Below are 14,753 nucleotides of genomic sequence, written 5' to 3'. Positions count from 1 at the left end.
TGGACAAGAAGAGGGCGGAGAAGGTGGGAGCCAAAGGCAGCGCTGCCAGCCCTCCAGGTAGGTGTGCAGGAAAGCCCTTCTCTGCCCCCCAAATGGTCAGCCTGGCCCCATGGCCACAATGGTACCAACTCCTCCTCCTCTCTGCCCTGGCCAAATCTGCTGCTGGGGGGTGTGGGGGGGAGAGCAGCAGAGCCAGGAGCATGGGCAGAGGTATTCCCACTTGAGCCCCACGATGCTGTGACACTGCCAGGGCCCAAACACTGGGGATTCAGCCCCCATGTCCCTTTTTTTCCCCATCTCCACATTGCAAACACCTTTCTGTGCTGGTCTCTGCAGCTCCTGCCCCTGCGCCTGCCTTGCTTGGGCTGTGCAGGAGCGTGTTAAGAGCCCTTCCCACCGCACAGCTCAGAGCCCTTTGCTGCTTCCCAGCTCTCCCCATAACTCTGCTTTTCCTTGCGGTCCCCAGTCCCCAAGAGCCTCCCCGTGCAGAGGAAGGTGGAGCCCCCCAGCCTGGACCCCGCGGAGGAGCCGCTCCTCTGGGAAGGGCTCACCCTCAACAAGTGCATCCTCGTGGCCTCTGTCGTTGCCCTGCTCAGCGTCACCTTCCAGGTGCTTCAAGGTGAGCCGGGGGCCGGATGGAGGGGGCCGGGGTGGTCGGACCCTGCTGCCACCTCCTGCCTCCTCTCCCCTCCTCTCTTCCAGCTCCATGCTCCAAGGAGGGAGTCAGCCGCGGCAGGCAGGACCCGCCACCGCCTCCTCCCCTGCACGGTGGGTTCGGATGCTCTGTGCTGCCCTGATCCCCTGGATCCAGCCTGAGATGGGGCCGTGTCCCAGGGTGGGGTGGCCCTGGGACCCCATGTCTGGGACATGACACCCAAACAGCCCCATCCCCTGCTGATGGTGGTCTGCCCCCCCTCCCCTCACAGAGGTGGTCACCACCAAGGAAGAAGAGGTCCAGGAAGTAGTGACTGCCCAACCTGTCCAGCCAGAGAGCAGCATGTTGGAGGAGGATGATGGTGACGATGACGGTGATGATGACAGTGATGCCGACAGCAACCTGGTATGGGTCTGGGTTGGGGAGGGGGTGAGCATCTTTAGACACCTCCCAGGGAGGGGAGGGAGCATCTCATCCCCATGGGGAACCATGGGAGAGGGGTCCCTGTCCCTTGGGTTGCTTCACCAGTGCCTGGTCCCCTCTGTTCCACCCCAGGCAGAGCCCTGGATCTTCAAGAAGTGGTTTGGCCGCTCAGTACCAGGGGAGGAGGATGAGGAGGAGGATGAGCATAAGGAAGAAGATGAGCATAAGGAAGAGGATGAGCATAAAGAAGAGGATGAGCATAAGGAAGAGGATGAGCATAAGGATGAGGATGAGGATAAGGATGAGGATGAGGATAAGGATGAGGATGAGGATAAGGATGAGGATGAGCATAAGGATGAGGATGAGCATAAGGATGAGGATGAAGAGCCCACAGAAGAACCCACGGACGTCCCTGAGGTGACACCACCTGTGACAGAGGTGAAGAAGAGCCGGGGGAAGAAGAAGGAGGAGAAGGCACGGGAGGCCCGTGCTGCCCAGGCGGGGCGGAGCAGCCGGAGGGAGGCACGAGCCAAGGACCGGGCGCACGGGGACAGACCCAGCAGAGCCCCCAGGACCCACCGGGAACCGGAGCAGCAGCCCCAGAAGAAGCGGGGCCGGGAGGGGAGGGAGAGCCGGCGGGAGCGGGACGAGCCCAGGAGGGAGGGGGGAAAGGGACGTCCCGGCAGAGCCGGTGACAGCCGGGAGAGCCCGAAGCGGGACTGGAGGCAGCAGAAGGGCAGGAAGCCCTGGGAGGACGGCCCAGCCCGGCCCAGGGAGGGCAAGAGGCGTGACTGAGGCCGGGGCAGCCAAGGGGCTCGGTGATGCTGAATGGGATCCAACGCCGGCAGTGCCCCCGGCAGCGCAACCCTGCTGCTCCCTGCCTGCTCTCCACAGACACCCTGGGCACGGGCAGCAGGTCCAGGATCACCCAGCAGCAGCAGAGCAGCCCGGGAGCCTGGCACCAGCCTCCTGGTGACTTTGGGCCCCCCTGGATTAGATGCACAAAGGCAACCTGAAAGGACCGGGGGAAGGAGCTTCTCTCCCCTCCCGGCCTTGGTGCGACTTCTCCATCCCACCCAAAATCTCTCTTGCAGCCCGTTTTCCCTCGTGGTCCCGAGGCATCGAGACAGCACCGTGGGCACAGGGATCCCAGTGAACAGAGTTTGTCTCCAGACTGCGCAGCTCTTAGTGAATGGTTTTATTCGAAGCAAATCGAGAGAGAAATTACATTCTGGGTGAAGGAAGCCATCCTCAGAGAGGTGCCAGAGGAACGATCACCTCGCCGGGCCCCGGTGCCGTCGCTGCAGGGTGGCACAAAGCTTTGCTGGCAGAAACCAGGGCTGGAGAGCCCATCACCGGGGATCCCTTCAGGCCTTGCCTTCACGGAGTCGCTTTTAGGAACGAAACACAAGTGCAATATCACGCAGCGCTGTAGCAACTACAGGAGACGTTCACAGCCCCAGCCCACGGCAGGATTAAGTATGTGCTAAATCAGTGCAGGTTAAAATAAACTGTTTTCATTTTTAAGAAGGAGTGGTGTTTAAAAAAAAAAAAGAAAAAAATCAAACAAGAAAAGCTCTTGTTGCTGGTTGCGTTTGTGTGTTTTCTGTGACCCCATCCCCGATGGACAGGGGCTCAAGGCTAACTCAGGTCCCTGCATGGGCTGCAGGATGGGGCCGGTTGCAGCACCGCAGGGGATGACCAAGGGTTTGGAGCTTGGGCAGCCCTGTCCAGGCTGAGCTGGGAAGATGATCTGGGAGCAGCCGGGCTCTCGGTGCTGACACTGGCGGGGACGTGGAGCAGGTGCTTTGGCAGCCGCTTGTGCCTGCTCCCATTAATGGTGTGAGCAGGCAGGAGGAGTAACGGGATCGCTCCCTCCCTCACCCCAGAACGGGGTCAGCACAGAGAGATGCAGAGCCCCGGGTCTCTGTCAGCGCCTCCCTATGGCCCCAGGGCACATGGGGACAGATCCCAGGTAAAGGCTGGTCCCTGTGAGGGGATTCTGCCTCTTGTTCTGCTTTCACAGGTGGAGCTGTGTGGGCAGCGAGGGCTTAGTGATGGGGCCGGAGGATGCTGCAGAGTGAGGGGGGCTTTGGGCAAGCAACACCTGCCTTTGTCCAGCTGCTACAGGAACACAAGGCAAGGGATAAATAAGCACAATCGTGGCTGGCTCTGCCATGTTTTGCCCTCCCCCGATGCCCTGTATCCAGCCCAAACCCCGCTATGGAGTCAGAGCTACGCTGCAGCATGGCAGCTGGAGCATCCTTGGCATCAGGAGCAGGCACAGGGCATGCCAGGCTGCAGAGCAGCCCCCAGGGAGCAGCACAGCCACAGCTGAACCCACAACCAGAGCAACGCTAAAGAGCTATAAACCACGGGGAAAGGACGCGCAGGGAGCTCCCATCTCGGCGAGAAGCAGCTCCCGAGCTGCGCAGGCAAACGGGGAGCGGGGAACAGGCTGAGGGCGGGCGGGTGCCTCTTATCGACAGCCACACTCCTCTGCCACCATGTTGGGGAACTTGCGGACCTCCAGCCCCTCGGCGGAGAGGCTGATGATGAGCTGGTCCGAGTAGCGGACGGGCACGCAGCAGGGAGCGCGCTGGAGGGGCGAGCCCCGCTCCTGCATGCCCAGCAGCAGCACGGTGTGCGAGTAGTAGCTGGGGACGCGGGTGGAGAGGGGCAGCCTGCAGGACCCCTCGCAGTTGTTGGCCGCGTAGACGGTGGGCATGACGATGAACTTGCGGTCGCGCAGGTCGATGGTCAGCTCCTGCAGGCGGCAGTGGGCCTGGTGCCGAGCGCTGCGGTTCTGCCGCTGCACCCGCCGCCGCTCCTGCCAGCGCACCCGCACCGTCTGCAGCGCCTTCAGCAGCAGCAGTGCATGCAGCTTCCCCGAGCCGGGCGGCTGCCCCCTGCCCGCACCCTCACCAGGCCCCGGTGGGTAGTAGCAGAAGCTCAGGAGATGCTGGAAAAGGCCCATGTTGGCTTGGAAAGCCGGGATCTCCTTCAGCTCCTGGATCAGCGCTTCCAGCTTGCCCAGCAGCAGCTGCAGCACGGTCCCCTCCGGCTGCCAGTCCCCCAAGTGCTGCTCCAGCACGGCCCCACTGTCCTGGGGGAAAAGCAGCACCGAGGGCTCCTCTGACTGCACCAGGCGCTCCAGCGCTGCCTCCTCGGACAGGTTGAGCAGCTGGTGCGGGAGGGTCTCCATCACTTGGAAGTCCAGCCAGTGGTGGGAGCTGGGCTGGGCGGGCGGCTCGCTGGAGGGGCTCAGGACCTGCTGGATGAACCGGGTCAGGATTCCCAGGAACTGGCTGCTGCCGCCGGGCACTGGGGATGAAGAAGCGTTGGCTTGGCTCGGTGCAGTGGGGGACAGCAGCTCCTCGGTCCCGGCCTGGGGTGGGCTGTGAGGAGAACACAGAGAGGGTCACAGGGTCCCACCGGGCCCTGCCCCATGGTAGAGGGGCTGGGGCTGCTCCTCTCCCCCCCCCCCAACCCCGGTTGCAGTGAGGGTCACAGACCTGAGCTGTGGGTATGGAGCCACATCCACCACCCCATCTGCAGACAGGTAGGAAGAAGGGGCCAAAGCCGCTTCGTCCTCCACCTCCTGCCGTGACTTGGCCAGCAGGAGCAGCACGGGGGTCATCCTGGTGAAGCACTTGTCATCGGAGCCGAAAAGGAGCTGCTGGGCCTCTGCAGGGGGCAGGGGGGCACCTGGTGGGGAGAAGAGCGGTGAGGAGCACGGCCCGGGGTCCCCCATACATCCCCACAGCCCATCGTTAGACGGGCTTGGGCACATCCCAGGACACAGAGGGCACAGACTCCGCTGTACCCCCCCACACACACACACCATGGGGGTGCCGTGTCCCTACCTCCCGCTCCGCTCTGCCTGAGGGCCAGGGATGCCTTGAAGCGGAGCTGCTCGCTGGTGCGGGTGACCGCTGCCACGGCGGCTCCCAGGGCCAGGTACCGGGTGTCCCCGCCGAGGCAGAGGCTCTGCGCGGCGGCGGGAGGCGCAAGGGGTGAGACATCGCGGGGGGACCCGAGGGACTCCTCCTTCTCCTCCCCCCCCCCCCCCCCCCCCCCCCGCTGGTGCCCCCGGGTAGTTCGGGACCCCCGCGATGGAGCTGCGGTGCCGGGGGGCGAGGACGGGACCCGGGACACGCCGGGGGAACAGCTCCATCTGCAGGCACGGCTCGGCCCCGGCGGGAGGCAGGGAGCGATGCTGGGGCGGGGGGGGGGGCGGCAAAACGGGAAGGGGTGGAAAAGGGCGTGGGAGGGGATGGAAAAGGGGCTGGAAGGGGATGGGAGAAGAGGGGGGAAGGATGGAAAAGGGACAGTGAGGGTACGGCAATGAACTGGGGAAAGTGGTCGGGAGGGGCAAACAGACTGGGAGGGGGTGGAAAGGGGACGGGGAGAGAATGGCAAAGGGAGTGGAGTAGGGTGGCAAAGGGAGGCAGGAGGAGGAGATGGAGAAGGTGAAGGGGACGGCAAAGGGAGGGGAAGGGGATGGTGCCGGTGCTGGCCCGGCAGAGCCGAGTCCCCCTTCCCTTCCCTTCCCTTCCCTTCCCTTCCCTTCCCTTCCCTTCCCTTCCCTTCTCTTCTCCCAGCCGGAGCCCCCGGCACCCACCTGCTCCCTCGCCAGCCCGGTGCCCGTGGCCAGCAGCTGCTCGCGGTGCCCCGGCCGCTGCCGCGGGCCCAGGTAGAAGAGCAGGACCGCGAAGCGCAGGGCTCCCAGCGACCGGGCCACCTCCGGCTGGAAAACCAGCTTGAACCAGAGCTGCGCCGGGGCTTCCCACTGCACTGCAAGGGAGAGCCAGCGGTGAGAGCCCGGCGCGGCTCCGCCGGGACCGGTGGGGAAGGGGCTTCGGGAGCAAGCACGGGCCCGAGTGGTGGCCGCAGCAACAGAGGCAGGAGCTGATGGGCTGGAGGGACGCAGCAAAGCCTGCTGTGTGTGACCCTATGGTCATGTGAAATCCCCATTCCCAGTTTCGGGAGGTGTCAGCAGGGGCTGCCTCCCTCGCCCCCAGAGCGGCTCTGGCAGATTTTCATGGGCAGATCCCCATGGAAATCTCTTCTCCTGAGACATCTCTCCTTGCCTGGGGACACTGTGGCCACTGGGAGCCACTCCCCAGCTGCCTGGGTTTGGTGTAAGGCTGGAGCTACACGAGCCAGCCCAGGGCCCTTCAGCAACACCCGGTGTGAGATCAGCTGGGGACACAGCGCAGCAGGAGCAGCCAGCGCTGTCTCTCGGACCCTCTCCTCTCTTTCCTCAATCAGAGTTGCGGTGGGGTCCTAACCTGAATGAGAAACGCCTGTGATCCTGAAAGCATAGAAGCCACCAAGAGTATGGCCCCTGGGCATTAGTGACAGGCAGGGACACAGCCCTCATCACTACTAAAGCTTCTTAAAAAGGGACCCAGGAAGACATAGAATCACAGGATGGTTTGGGTTAGAAAGGACCTTAAAGATCATTTAGTTCCACCACACCCCCCACCACAAGCAGGGACGACATTACTGTATTCACTGCTTGTAAAAGGAACCCAGCCCCACACATACAATTTGGTGCCTAAATCCCCGATTCGGGACAAGCAAACGGCATCAGCCTCCCCAAGCCCCGTGCTCAGCCCCAGTGCAGGGATCTCCCACCAACCTTCCTCCAGATGCAGCACGAGGAAGCGGTCCTGCCCCGGCTCCAGCACGTGTGCATGGATGTGCTTCAGGGGATGGAGAGCAGCACCCGCCTCCCCGCCCAGGCACAGCCCGAAGGTCTCCAGAGAGCTCTGGTCCCAGCTGGTGCGTTGTCTCAGGAGCTTGATGAAGCTGCTTTCGTAGTGGGTGAGAACCCCCACCACGTCCAGGTGCCCCGGGGTTAGCCCGTCCTCGTCCATTGTCACCCTGCACACGGGCCCCTCCAGCCCCCCGAGTGGCCAAGGGTGCAGGCTGGAGCTGGTGCCCCCATCCTCAGCCACCTCCTGGAGGCATTTTGGTCCTGGGTCTGGCTTTGAAAAGGGGCGAGCAGCAGCAGCCAGCCTGGGGCTCCCCAGAGAGCTGGGTCTCGCTCTTTCCTGGGAACTTGCATTTTCTCCCCGTCTCTCCTCTGCTCCGAGTCCCAGCTCCTCCGGCAGACTCAGCTCCATTTGGTCAACTGGGGAAAGCCTTTCTCCCGTGCTCCCCTTTCTTGGAAGTGCTGCAGAGGGAAGCAACAGCACCAGGCACAGCCAAAGCACCCTCAGAGCAGCCTTCATGGTCCTGCTTCGGCTACTCCAGAGCAGTCCGAGCCACTCACACGCATCCAGAACACTGGGGCAGGAGGGGAGGATGGTACCTCCCTTTTAAAAGCGGGTGGCCTTGAGTTGACAATGCACAACGCAGCTCCCTTGAGAAACTCAAAGTGCTGGAGAGGAGGGGGGGATGCTTCAAAGAAACCTTTCTGTTCTATTTTTGGGTTTGCATCCATATTGGAAATGTAAACAGAAAAAAGAGGAAAGCTGTTTCTCTTACTTGTAGGGATGCACGTCCTTGACTTCAGATGTTTCCTAAAGGAGGATGGATGTCTAGACCTGGATCTTCTTGGGGACTGGCACACAGCATTCCCATCAGCAGTGAAACACCAGGAGGGAAGAACTAACCAAGAGAATGGGGATAGAGACAGAGAATGGGCAGAAACTAAGGACATGCATGGAAAGCGTTCTCCTCTCTTCACTGGTACCTCACATGCTGCAGGTTAGAGGCTGCCCAGGCTGCTTCAGCCTCTGAAGGAGAATCTCACAGGGTGCAGCAGCACCCTGATGGCTTTGAACACTTTGGAGTTGACTTAGGAAGTCTCACAACACACCTCTTATAAGGACTTTTCCCTCTCTGAGATGCCAATGTTCACCTAAACAGTTGAGGTTACCCACACCACCCACCTAACCCACCCCAGTGAAACATGGCCCCCCCAAGGTATCTCTTTTGGCAGCTGAGAGCAGTGGGAAATGTACCTGCCAGGCAGTCCCAACACACGTTCAGAGCCTTCCCTGGGCTCCCAAGGCCTTGTAGTTCAGAGCTCAGCACATCACAAACAGACCACGCAGCTGAACTGGAGAGGGCCAAAGGCACCCACCACAAGTCTGGAGAAGGCAGCCCTCTCCTCTGCAGGAGCTGTGACAGGGGACACGTGCCTGGCAAAGGGGGGACCTGCACAAGCCCATTCAAACACCAGGCCAGCTCAGTTCCAGCCGAAGAGCACCCAGCACGGTGGTGAAGCCAGCAGGGGCTGGACACAGCGGGTGGGACTGAGCAGGACCTGTGTCAGGCCAGCAGAAGAGGTGACAGCTTTGATTTCCCACCAAAGGGGCACGTGGTGGTAGGGCTTTGGCAAGCTCAGCCTCCCCTAGGCCTGTGACCCGAGCCAGGCACTGGCCAAGGGCACAGACAGGCCAAGCAGCCCAGTCCCCAGTGCTGCTGCTCCCCACCGAGCACTCGGGTCCCACTTCAGTGCCCCCCCACTTCAATGAAATGGATCCTGGAAGAGACAGAGAGGCAAAACCTCAGAAATTCTACTTTCAAATGGCAACCAAATGGTTGGTTGAAGGAAACATCAGGAATAAATAAAACCAGAGAGCAAAAACTTGTCAAAACTAGTCTGCCAGTGGGAGATCTTATATGTACAGTAAAAACCACACGTGGCAGCAAGTGCTTCATAGCGGTACAGACGTTTAATGAATTACAATCATAAACTAAGATTTAAAATCACTGTAGTTCTTCCACTAAACATTCCCAGAGATCCCCAGCACCACCACGAACCAGAGCACTGACACTTTGGGAAGCCGTGTTTGGTGTGGTAACTCCAGCGAGCTGCAGCTGCCTTCCGGAAGGGAGGAATCTGGCTTCACTTGAGATCTTGTCTGGTGCTTTTCAAGGACTCCCGAGAAGCAATCCAAACGGTGGAGAGGCTTCCAGCTTTTAGCTGGCAACACCTGAGTGCTCTGGCACCGGGAGCAGAAAGGCAGTGGTAATCACCACTGGGATCAGTGGTGACCCAGTAACGGAATCCTGCCCATCTGCCTGTGACAAGTCTCCCCATCACTGAACGAGCAGCTCCATAAAGGACTTCAACTGATTCACTGGCTGGGAATTTCTGGGATACACATCCAGCCACAGCTGTGCTGAGGCTGATGTAGCTTTACAGTTAGGAGGCAAAGTGCCTTGAGATTTCCAATCCTTTGTCTCTTCTTTGGAGAATTTCCAACACGAAACCAGACTGGGAATGTTTGACCTAAGGGCTAAGGGAAGCGAACACATGGCAGTATTTTAACCAAAACACGGGAAAACAGGAAGGAAAATTGAAAAGCTTTTAATGAACCTACAGGATTTAGTCAAATGTGCAGGTGTACAAACCCAAAATAGGTCTCTCCATCAGTCATGATCTGCATATAAAAAAGAGAGGGGCTGGAGGAGTCCAGCAGGACTGAGTCCAGGAGGGGCTTCAGTTGGAGGGAGGCGGAGGGGGGATAGTGCCCGGCCCCTCTGTGGGGAGCGGTGGCCTCATCATGGGTGGCAGAGGAGCAGGAGGGGGTACACCGGGGGCTGGTGGCAACTGCGGTGGCACTGGAGGCGGTGGCACCGGTCCAGAGGGAGGCATAGGAGGCAGAGTCATGCCTCCTGGAGGAGGTGGTGGCATGGAGTCAGGCAGAGGTGGCCGCGGGGGCAAGCCGTTCATCAGCGGAGGTGGAGGAGGCCGCTTCACAGTCGGGGGCCCTGGAGGGAGGTTTGGAGGAGCTGGGGGCTTCTCCATCTTGAAGTGGAATTGAAGGAAGAACTGGGGAGGGGAGGAAAGCAGAAAAGGGAACAATTAATCCTCAGGACAACTTTGTGCCATCACACAAGACAGCTGCCCTCTGTCTCCAGGAACACAGCTCGCGTCTCTCCTGGCTTGGTAGCTGCACAGACCGCAGTCGCTGTTCTACCATGGCAGCATTCCTGACGTGTACTGGCCTTGTCTAGTACTTAACTCCTCTGAAACATGTTCTCAGCCCTAAGCTCCCTGTGATGGGTCAGTATCCCCCACTCTGCAGTATATCCTCACCACAGACCTGCAGCCAGGAGCCACACAGTGGGCACGGTGTTGCACGTTTATGCACCCTTCTGCTGCTGCTGGCAGCAACCAAGGATCTGCCTCCCTGGTTCAATTCTCACAAAGACTCCTCTGTCAGGAGGAGTCACTGCACAGCTGCATTCATAGAATCAGAGAATGGTTTGGGTTGGAAGGGACTTTAAAGCTCATCCAGTTCCAACCCCTGCCAGTGGCAGGGACACCTTCCACTAGAGCACGTTGCTCCAAGACCCATCCAACCTGGCCTAGAAGGAATGAAGATTTAAGCAGCAAAGCCAGCAGGGATGTAACTGATGCACACTCTTCCTGCATCACCTTTCCCTCCAAGCTGCTCTGCCATCCCTCTTCAACCTTTTTGCACTGCTCCAGTTACCTGTTTGGTTTCTCTGTTCCAGTGAGTCCAAAACTTTCCTTCTGCTTTGTCGATTTCTCTGCTTGGCACCTGCAGCAAAAAAGAACAAGGACCTATTATTAGCACCACCAGATTAGCTCAATGGGCCTTTTTAGCCCCAGAGCCTGCAAGATAAGCACAGTTATTCCAGGCCTTTGTGAGATGTGCTAGTCTCGGATGTTATTAGATAGAGATGGGGGCAGGAAAGAATTAAGTTACATCCCTATCGGTCAAGGACAAGTGTGTTGGCAAAAACCCCTCTCTCAACATCTGCACAAAGGCTGAGGAGCAAAGCCCAGGCAGCTCCTTCCCGTGCTGAGAATTCAACAGCTCCCCAGAGCTCAGCACACAGCCTAATTTTCATGCCAGAGTCCTCCATCAATTCTCAGTAGGGTTTAATGACTTCCAGTCATATCTTCTCGACCCCCCTCTCCATCCCATTAACCCCCTGCAGGCTAGAACAGAAGTCTACAATAATGGTCACTGGGAATTAATGCCTTGAAAAAGATAAGAAGGGAACTTCCCCAACAATCAGTTAATCCCAGCTCTTACCTTGAAGGCTATGGTTTCATAGGGCTCTGCTGCCATCAAAAGGTATTGCCAGCGTCTATCAGGGGGCTCAATCCTCTGCTCGTAGGCTGACATGAAGCGGTGACGAGGCATGATACTTTCTGCAATCTCTGGGTAATCAATCTGTTGGGGTGTTGTTGCAGCATTAAGGAGATGTCCAGGACAGGGGAACATTCCCTTTCCACCCCACCTTTGCACAAAGCAAATCCCTCAACCGTGAAGCATATTGAGAGATCAGTTCCAGACAGAGGCCACCAAAGGAAACAGCCTGACGGTGACAACGTGGTTTTGCCTGACAAAATCAGCAGCAGAGCATCGGGCAGATAAGGCCTTTTTTTTTTTAATCATTATTAATTTCATGAAGCTTGCCAAGAACTGCTTGTTCAGCAGCACTTTTACTCATAATCCTGACACCAAGAATTTGACAGTGCTCTTACCTGGAAGAGAAGGCTCTGCTGGCCTGTTTCTGGGTCTCTCTGTTTGGTCACTGTAAAGAAAAGAAGAAAGCTCAGTGAAGAAAGCAGGTTACAGCAACATTATTTCTGCCCTAGGAAACACACAAAGCTTTCAGCAACAAGATACTACAACATTTTTCTCCCATTTATCAAACAAAACGCCACGTTGTTTTTAACCAAAGTCACTACTGTGTTCAGTTTCAGGCCCCTCATCACACGAAAAAGACACTGAGCTGCTGGAGCAGGTCCAACAATGCTGCAGCGTCTGGAGCACAAGTCTGATGAGGAACGGCTGAGGGAACTGGGTTTGTTCAGCCTGGAGAAGAGGAGGCTCACGGCAGACCTTCTCACTCTCTACAATTACCTGAAAGGAGGTTGTAGTGAGATGGGGTCGGTCCTTTCTCCCAAGTAACAAATGACAGGACAAAAGGAAATGGCCTCAAGCTGCACCAGGGAAAGTTTAGACTGGATATTGGGAATAATTGCTCCACTGAAAGGGCTGTCAAGCACTGGAGCAGGCTGCCCAGGGAAGCAGTGCAGTCACTGTCCTTGGAGGTGTTTAAAAGACATGCAGATGTGGCACTTAGGGACTTGGTTTAGTGGTGGCCCTGGCAGTGTTAGGTTTATGGCAATTTCCAACCTTAATGATTCTGTGATTCTACTAAGGATCTCCACTGAAATTCAGCTGTTGAAGGGCAAACACTGTGCACTGCAGAGCAAAGCTGGGAGGTAAAGAAGCCAAGTTTTGCACTGAAGGCCAAACCAACACAATGAGGAGTTCAGAGAAAACACTTGAGCTATACATGCAATGAGTGATTTATAAGCATTACTGAATGATAGTACAGCACAGTAAAATGAGAAGAGAGACTGAAACATCATTATCTGCTGCATGATTTCTACTAAGAGCTGACTGAGACATACCAATCTATTATTAAAGTGGTTCTCACTCAACTGACAGCAGTAAAGAGATGTTCATGGCAATTTCAACAACAGACATCAGGAGATAAGCCCATCTCTTATTCATAGCCATAACTGCTCAGAACACTAATGAATAATTCACATCCCCAGCAGTGTACTTCATCAGCTTGGGCAGACACTGGGTGCCTCCCACAACAGACACCCCCCTCCCCCAACAAACCTTTATAACCTGGTCTTCCAATTTTCACAAACTTCTTCACTTCCACTTTGACCTTTTCTGGTGCAGGCTGGGCAGGGGCCTCCTTGGCCTCCTTGGCAGCTCGACGTGCCCTGCAGAGTGATTTGACACGTGCCAAATTGAAAAGGTTAGCCCCACTTGCTTCTGAAGGATGCACTAGGAGCAGCTTGAATCCCTTCCCATGGAAGATTCAGTGCTTCACAGAAAGCATGCCAGGAAAACCTGCTATTTCTCTTCCACATGCACCACTACAGGCCACTTGTATCCATGCCCCCCGTGCCTAAAGGCTGTCATCTCATTTATCTTATCCTCCCCCAAGCTGACCTTGGATTTGAGAAGACTTCTTGAAACATAAAAGAAGAAAACCACACGAGCTACTCATCTAAACGAAAGCAAACTTTGCATTTCTTCAAATAAAGCTTACAAACTTCTCCCAGCCTGTATTCACAAAACCAGATCCTTCTAATCAGACTCAGACAATTTGCTTTTAAAACTCTTTCTCCCCCTTCCTTAAGAAATCCCAAAACTGGCTTTGAACTTGAGCTCGAAATGGAGCTTGTTATGTTTTGGAGCAGATCTAGGCTGTCCCCCCTGGCTAATGCCAGGCTGCTCCCTAGGAAACAAGCACAGTGAAAGAACATTCAGGCACAGTGGCTACTGGATAATGGAGGTGAAGATCCGTAGATGTGCACCACTTCAGTTTTAAATTGCTTTAGTAATGGAGAATAAAGCTACAGTGGAGAACAACTTACAGATTGGTCTGATGCTTCTTCCCCTGGGTATGGGCTAAGTAACTTCCCTGCAATAAAAAACAAGGAATAAGAAAGTTAAATGAAGGCGCATCCTACACTGAGAGATACTTGTCACAGAGGAGAGACAGCATCACACATTGACAAGGGTATTTTAATCCTTAGCAGAGAAGGAATCTTAACTCAAAAATTAGATTGCTCTCAACTGCTGAAGTGTTATGAGCAGTCAGGCTTAGCACACAAGAGCCACCACCCCCCAGCATCTCCTCAGCACGCAGCCATCAGGCACGTCCCAGGTTCTTGCACCTGAAGCTGTATTCTAAAATCCCTGCTGCCAAGACGCAGCCAGCCAGCCTCTCAGCTCACCTCATTGTTGTGCAGCGTCAGGCAGAGCTTGCATTCATAAGAGCCCAAGTGATTTTTCATAAAATAAGGGTCCTAAGAAGAGAATTGTTCAAAAGTTACGAGCAAAATACATGGCAAAACAACAGGATAACCAAAATATTGACAACCTTCTTCTGCATTGGAAGAACTGGGTTCATAGATTTAAATTACCACCACAATACTGCTTTAGGACTATGAAAACAGAAACAGTTGTTCACTGGTGACAGCAAACCCAACTACAGGCAGGAAACGGCAAAATACCAACCAGTCCTAAGAAGGCTGAACATAATATAGTACCAGCAGCTTGAACACAAAGTGCTGGCACCTCTGTGATCAGCCCCATCACAAGTGCTCCTCATTCAACTCCCACATTACCAGGAACAGAAATACTTCATTCCAATCCACAACCCTCCACTAAATCTCACACCCTCCAAGCTATTTCACTCAGGCAAAGCCCTAAATGTTTCCCCACAGCTGGACAGGTCGCTCCTGCAGGACAGGAGCCCCGAGTCTTTTCCTTCCTACACACACAGAGGCCAAAGCTCACCTTGTTGATGTCGATGGTTTCCAAAGCCAGCTGCCGGAGCCTTTCCCTGCGGTCTCGGTTACTTTCTGAGGCAGAAGCTACGCCTCCGCTGCCTGTTTTGCCCCCAGGACGATGCTGAAAATCCATGATGGGGACTTTTGTGCTTCAGCTACTTATGGAGAAAGTCTGGAAAGATAAGGAAAAGCAATGTGAGTGATAACTAATGCTTTTCCCAACGTGGAGGTCCCCCCACTATTTACACCCATCAGCAAGGATGGGAGATGAGCACATAAACCCTGCCCTGGACACTTGCCACTTGACGCAGGGTCAACCACAGCGGGTCTTGTGCCACT

At 56.3% G+C, this 14,753-nt stretch overlaps 3 protein-coding genes across 5 annotated transcripts in view; 1 reads left to right on the top strand and 2 right to left on the bottom strand.

Moving 5' to 3' along the window:
• Nucleotides 1-892: 892 nt before the first annotated feature.
• On the top strand, nucleotides 893-1,902 carry LOC130607442 (nucleolin-like). Its single transcript, XM_057424527.1, has 2 exons — nucleotides 893-1,060; nucleotides 1,211-1,902. The coding sequence occupies exons 1-2, from the start codon at nucleotides 998-1,000 to the stop codon at nucleotides 1,871-1,873; spliced, it is 726 nt and encodes a 241-aa protein (XP_057280510.1). The 5' UTR covers nucleotides 893-997; the 3' UTR covers nucleotides 1,874-1,902.
• A 1,552-nt stretch (nucleotides 1,903-3,454) lies between these two features.
• Nucleotides 3,455-7,398, bottom strand: AMH (anti-Mullerian hormone). Its single transcript, XM_057424526.1, has 5 exons — nucleotides 6,726-7,398; nucleotides 5,703-5,875; nucleotides 4,945-5,068; nucleotides 4,594-4,786; nucleotides 3,455-4,476 (listed from the first exon to the last, which is right to left on the bottom strand). The coding sequence occupies exons 1-5, from the start codon at nucleotides 7,318-7,320 to the stop codon at nucleotides 3,558-3,560; spliced, it is 2,004 nt and encodes a 667-aa protein (XP_057280509.1). The 5' UTR covers nucleotides 7,321-7,398; the 3' UTR covers nucleotides 3,455-3,557.
• Nucleotides 7,399-9,394: 1,996 nt separating this feature from the next.
• SF3A2 (splicing factor 3a subunit 2) overlaps nucleotides 9,395-14,753 on the bottom strand; it is a 160,226-nt gene continuing 154,867 nt past the window's right edge. For all 3 annotated transcript variants that reach the window (XM_057424515.1, XM_057424516.1, XM_057424517.1), the window contains exons 2-9: nucleotides 14,422-14,587; nucleotides 13,857-13,928; nucleotides 13,494-13,540; nucleotides 12,724-12,833; nucleotides 11,568-11,617; nucleotides 11,113-11,253; nucleotides 10,543-10,611; nucleotides 9,395-9,875 (exon numbers count right to left, since the gene is read on the bottom strand). In XM_057424515.1, coding sequence (XP_057280498.1) covers nucleotides 9,543-9,875; nucleotides 10,543-10,611; nucleotides 11,113-11,253; nucleotides 11,568-11,617; nucleotides 12,724-12,833; nucleotides 13,494-13,540; nucleotides 13,857-13,928; nucleotides 14,422-14,547 — 948 coding nt within the window. In that variant the 5' untranslated portion in view covers nucleotides 14,548-14,587 and the 3' untranslated portion in view covers nucleotides 9,395-9,542. The remainder of the gene's footprint in view (nucleotides 9,876-10,542; nucleotides 10,612-11,112; nucleotides 11,254-11,567; nucleotides 11,618-12,723; nucleotides 12,834-13,493; nucleotides 13,541-13,856; nucleotides 13,929-14,421; nucleotides 14,588-14,753) is intronic.

Source organism: Pezoporus wallicus, unplaced genomic scaffold, assembly GCF_028554395.1.
Source record: "Pezoporus wallicus isolate ANWC-B61680 ecotype Strahan unplaced genomic scaffold, APGP_CSIRO_Pwel_v1 contig_8376, whole genome shotgun sequence".
NCBI classification, from domain to species: domain Eukaryota; kingdom Metazoa; phylum Chordata; class Aves; order Psittaciformes; family Psittacidae; genus Pezoporus; species Pezoporus wallicus.
Note: the sequence above shows the minus strand (reverse complement) of the source record. Positions and strands in the feature narration are given on the sequence as shown.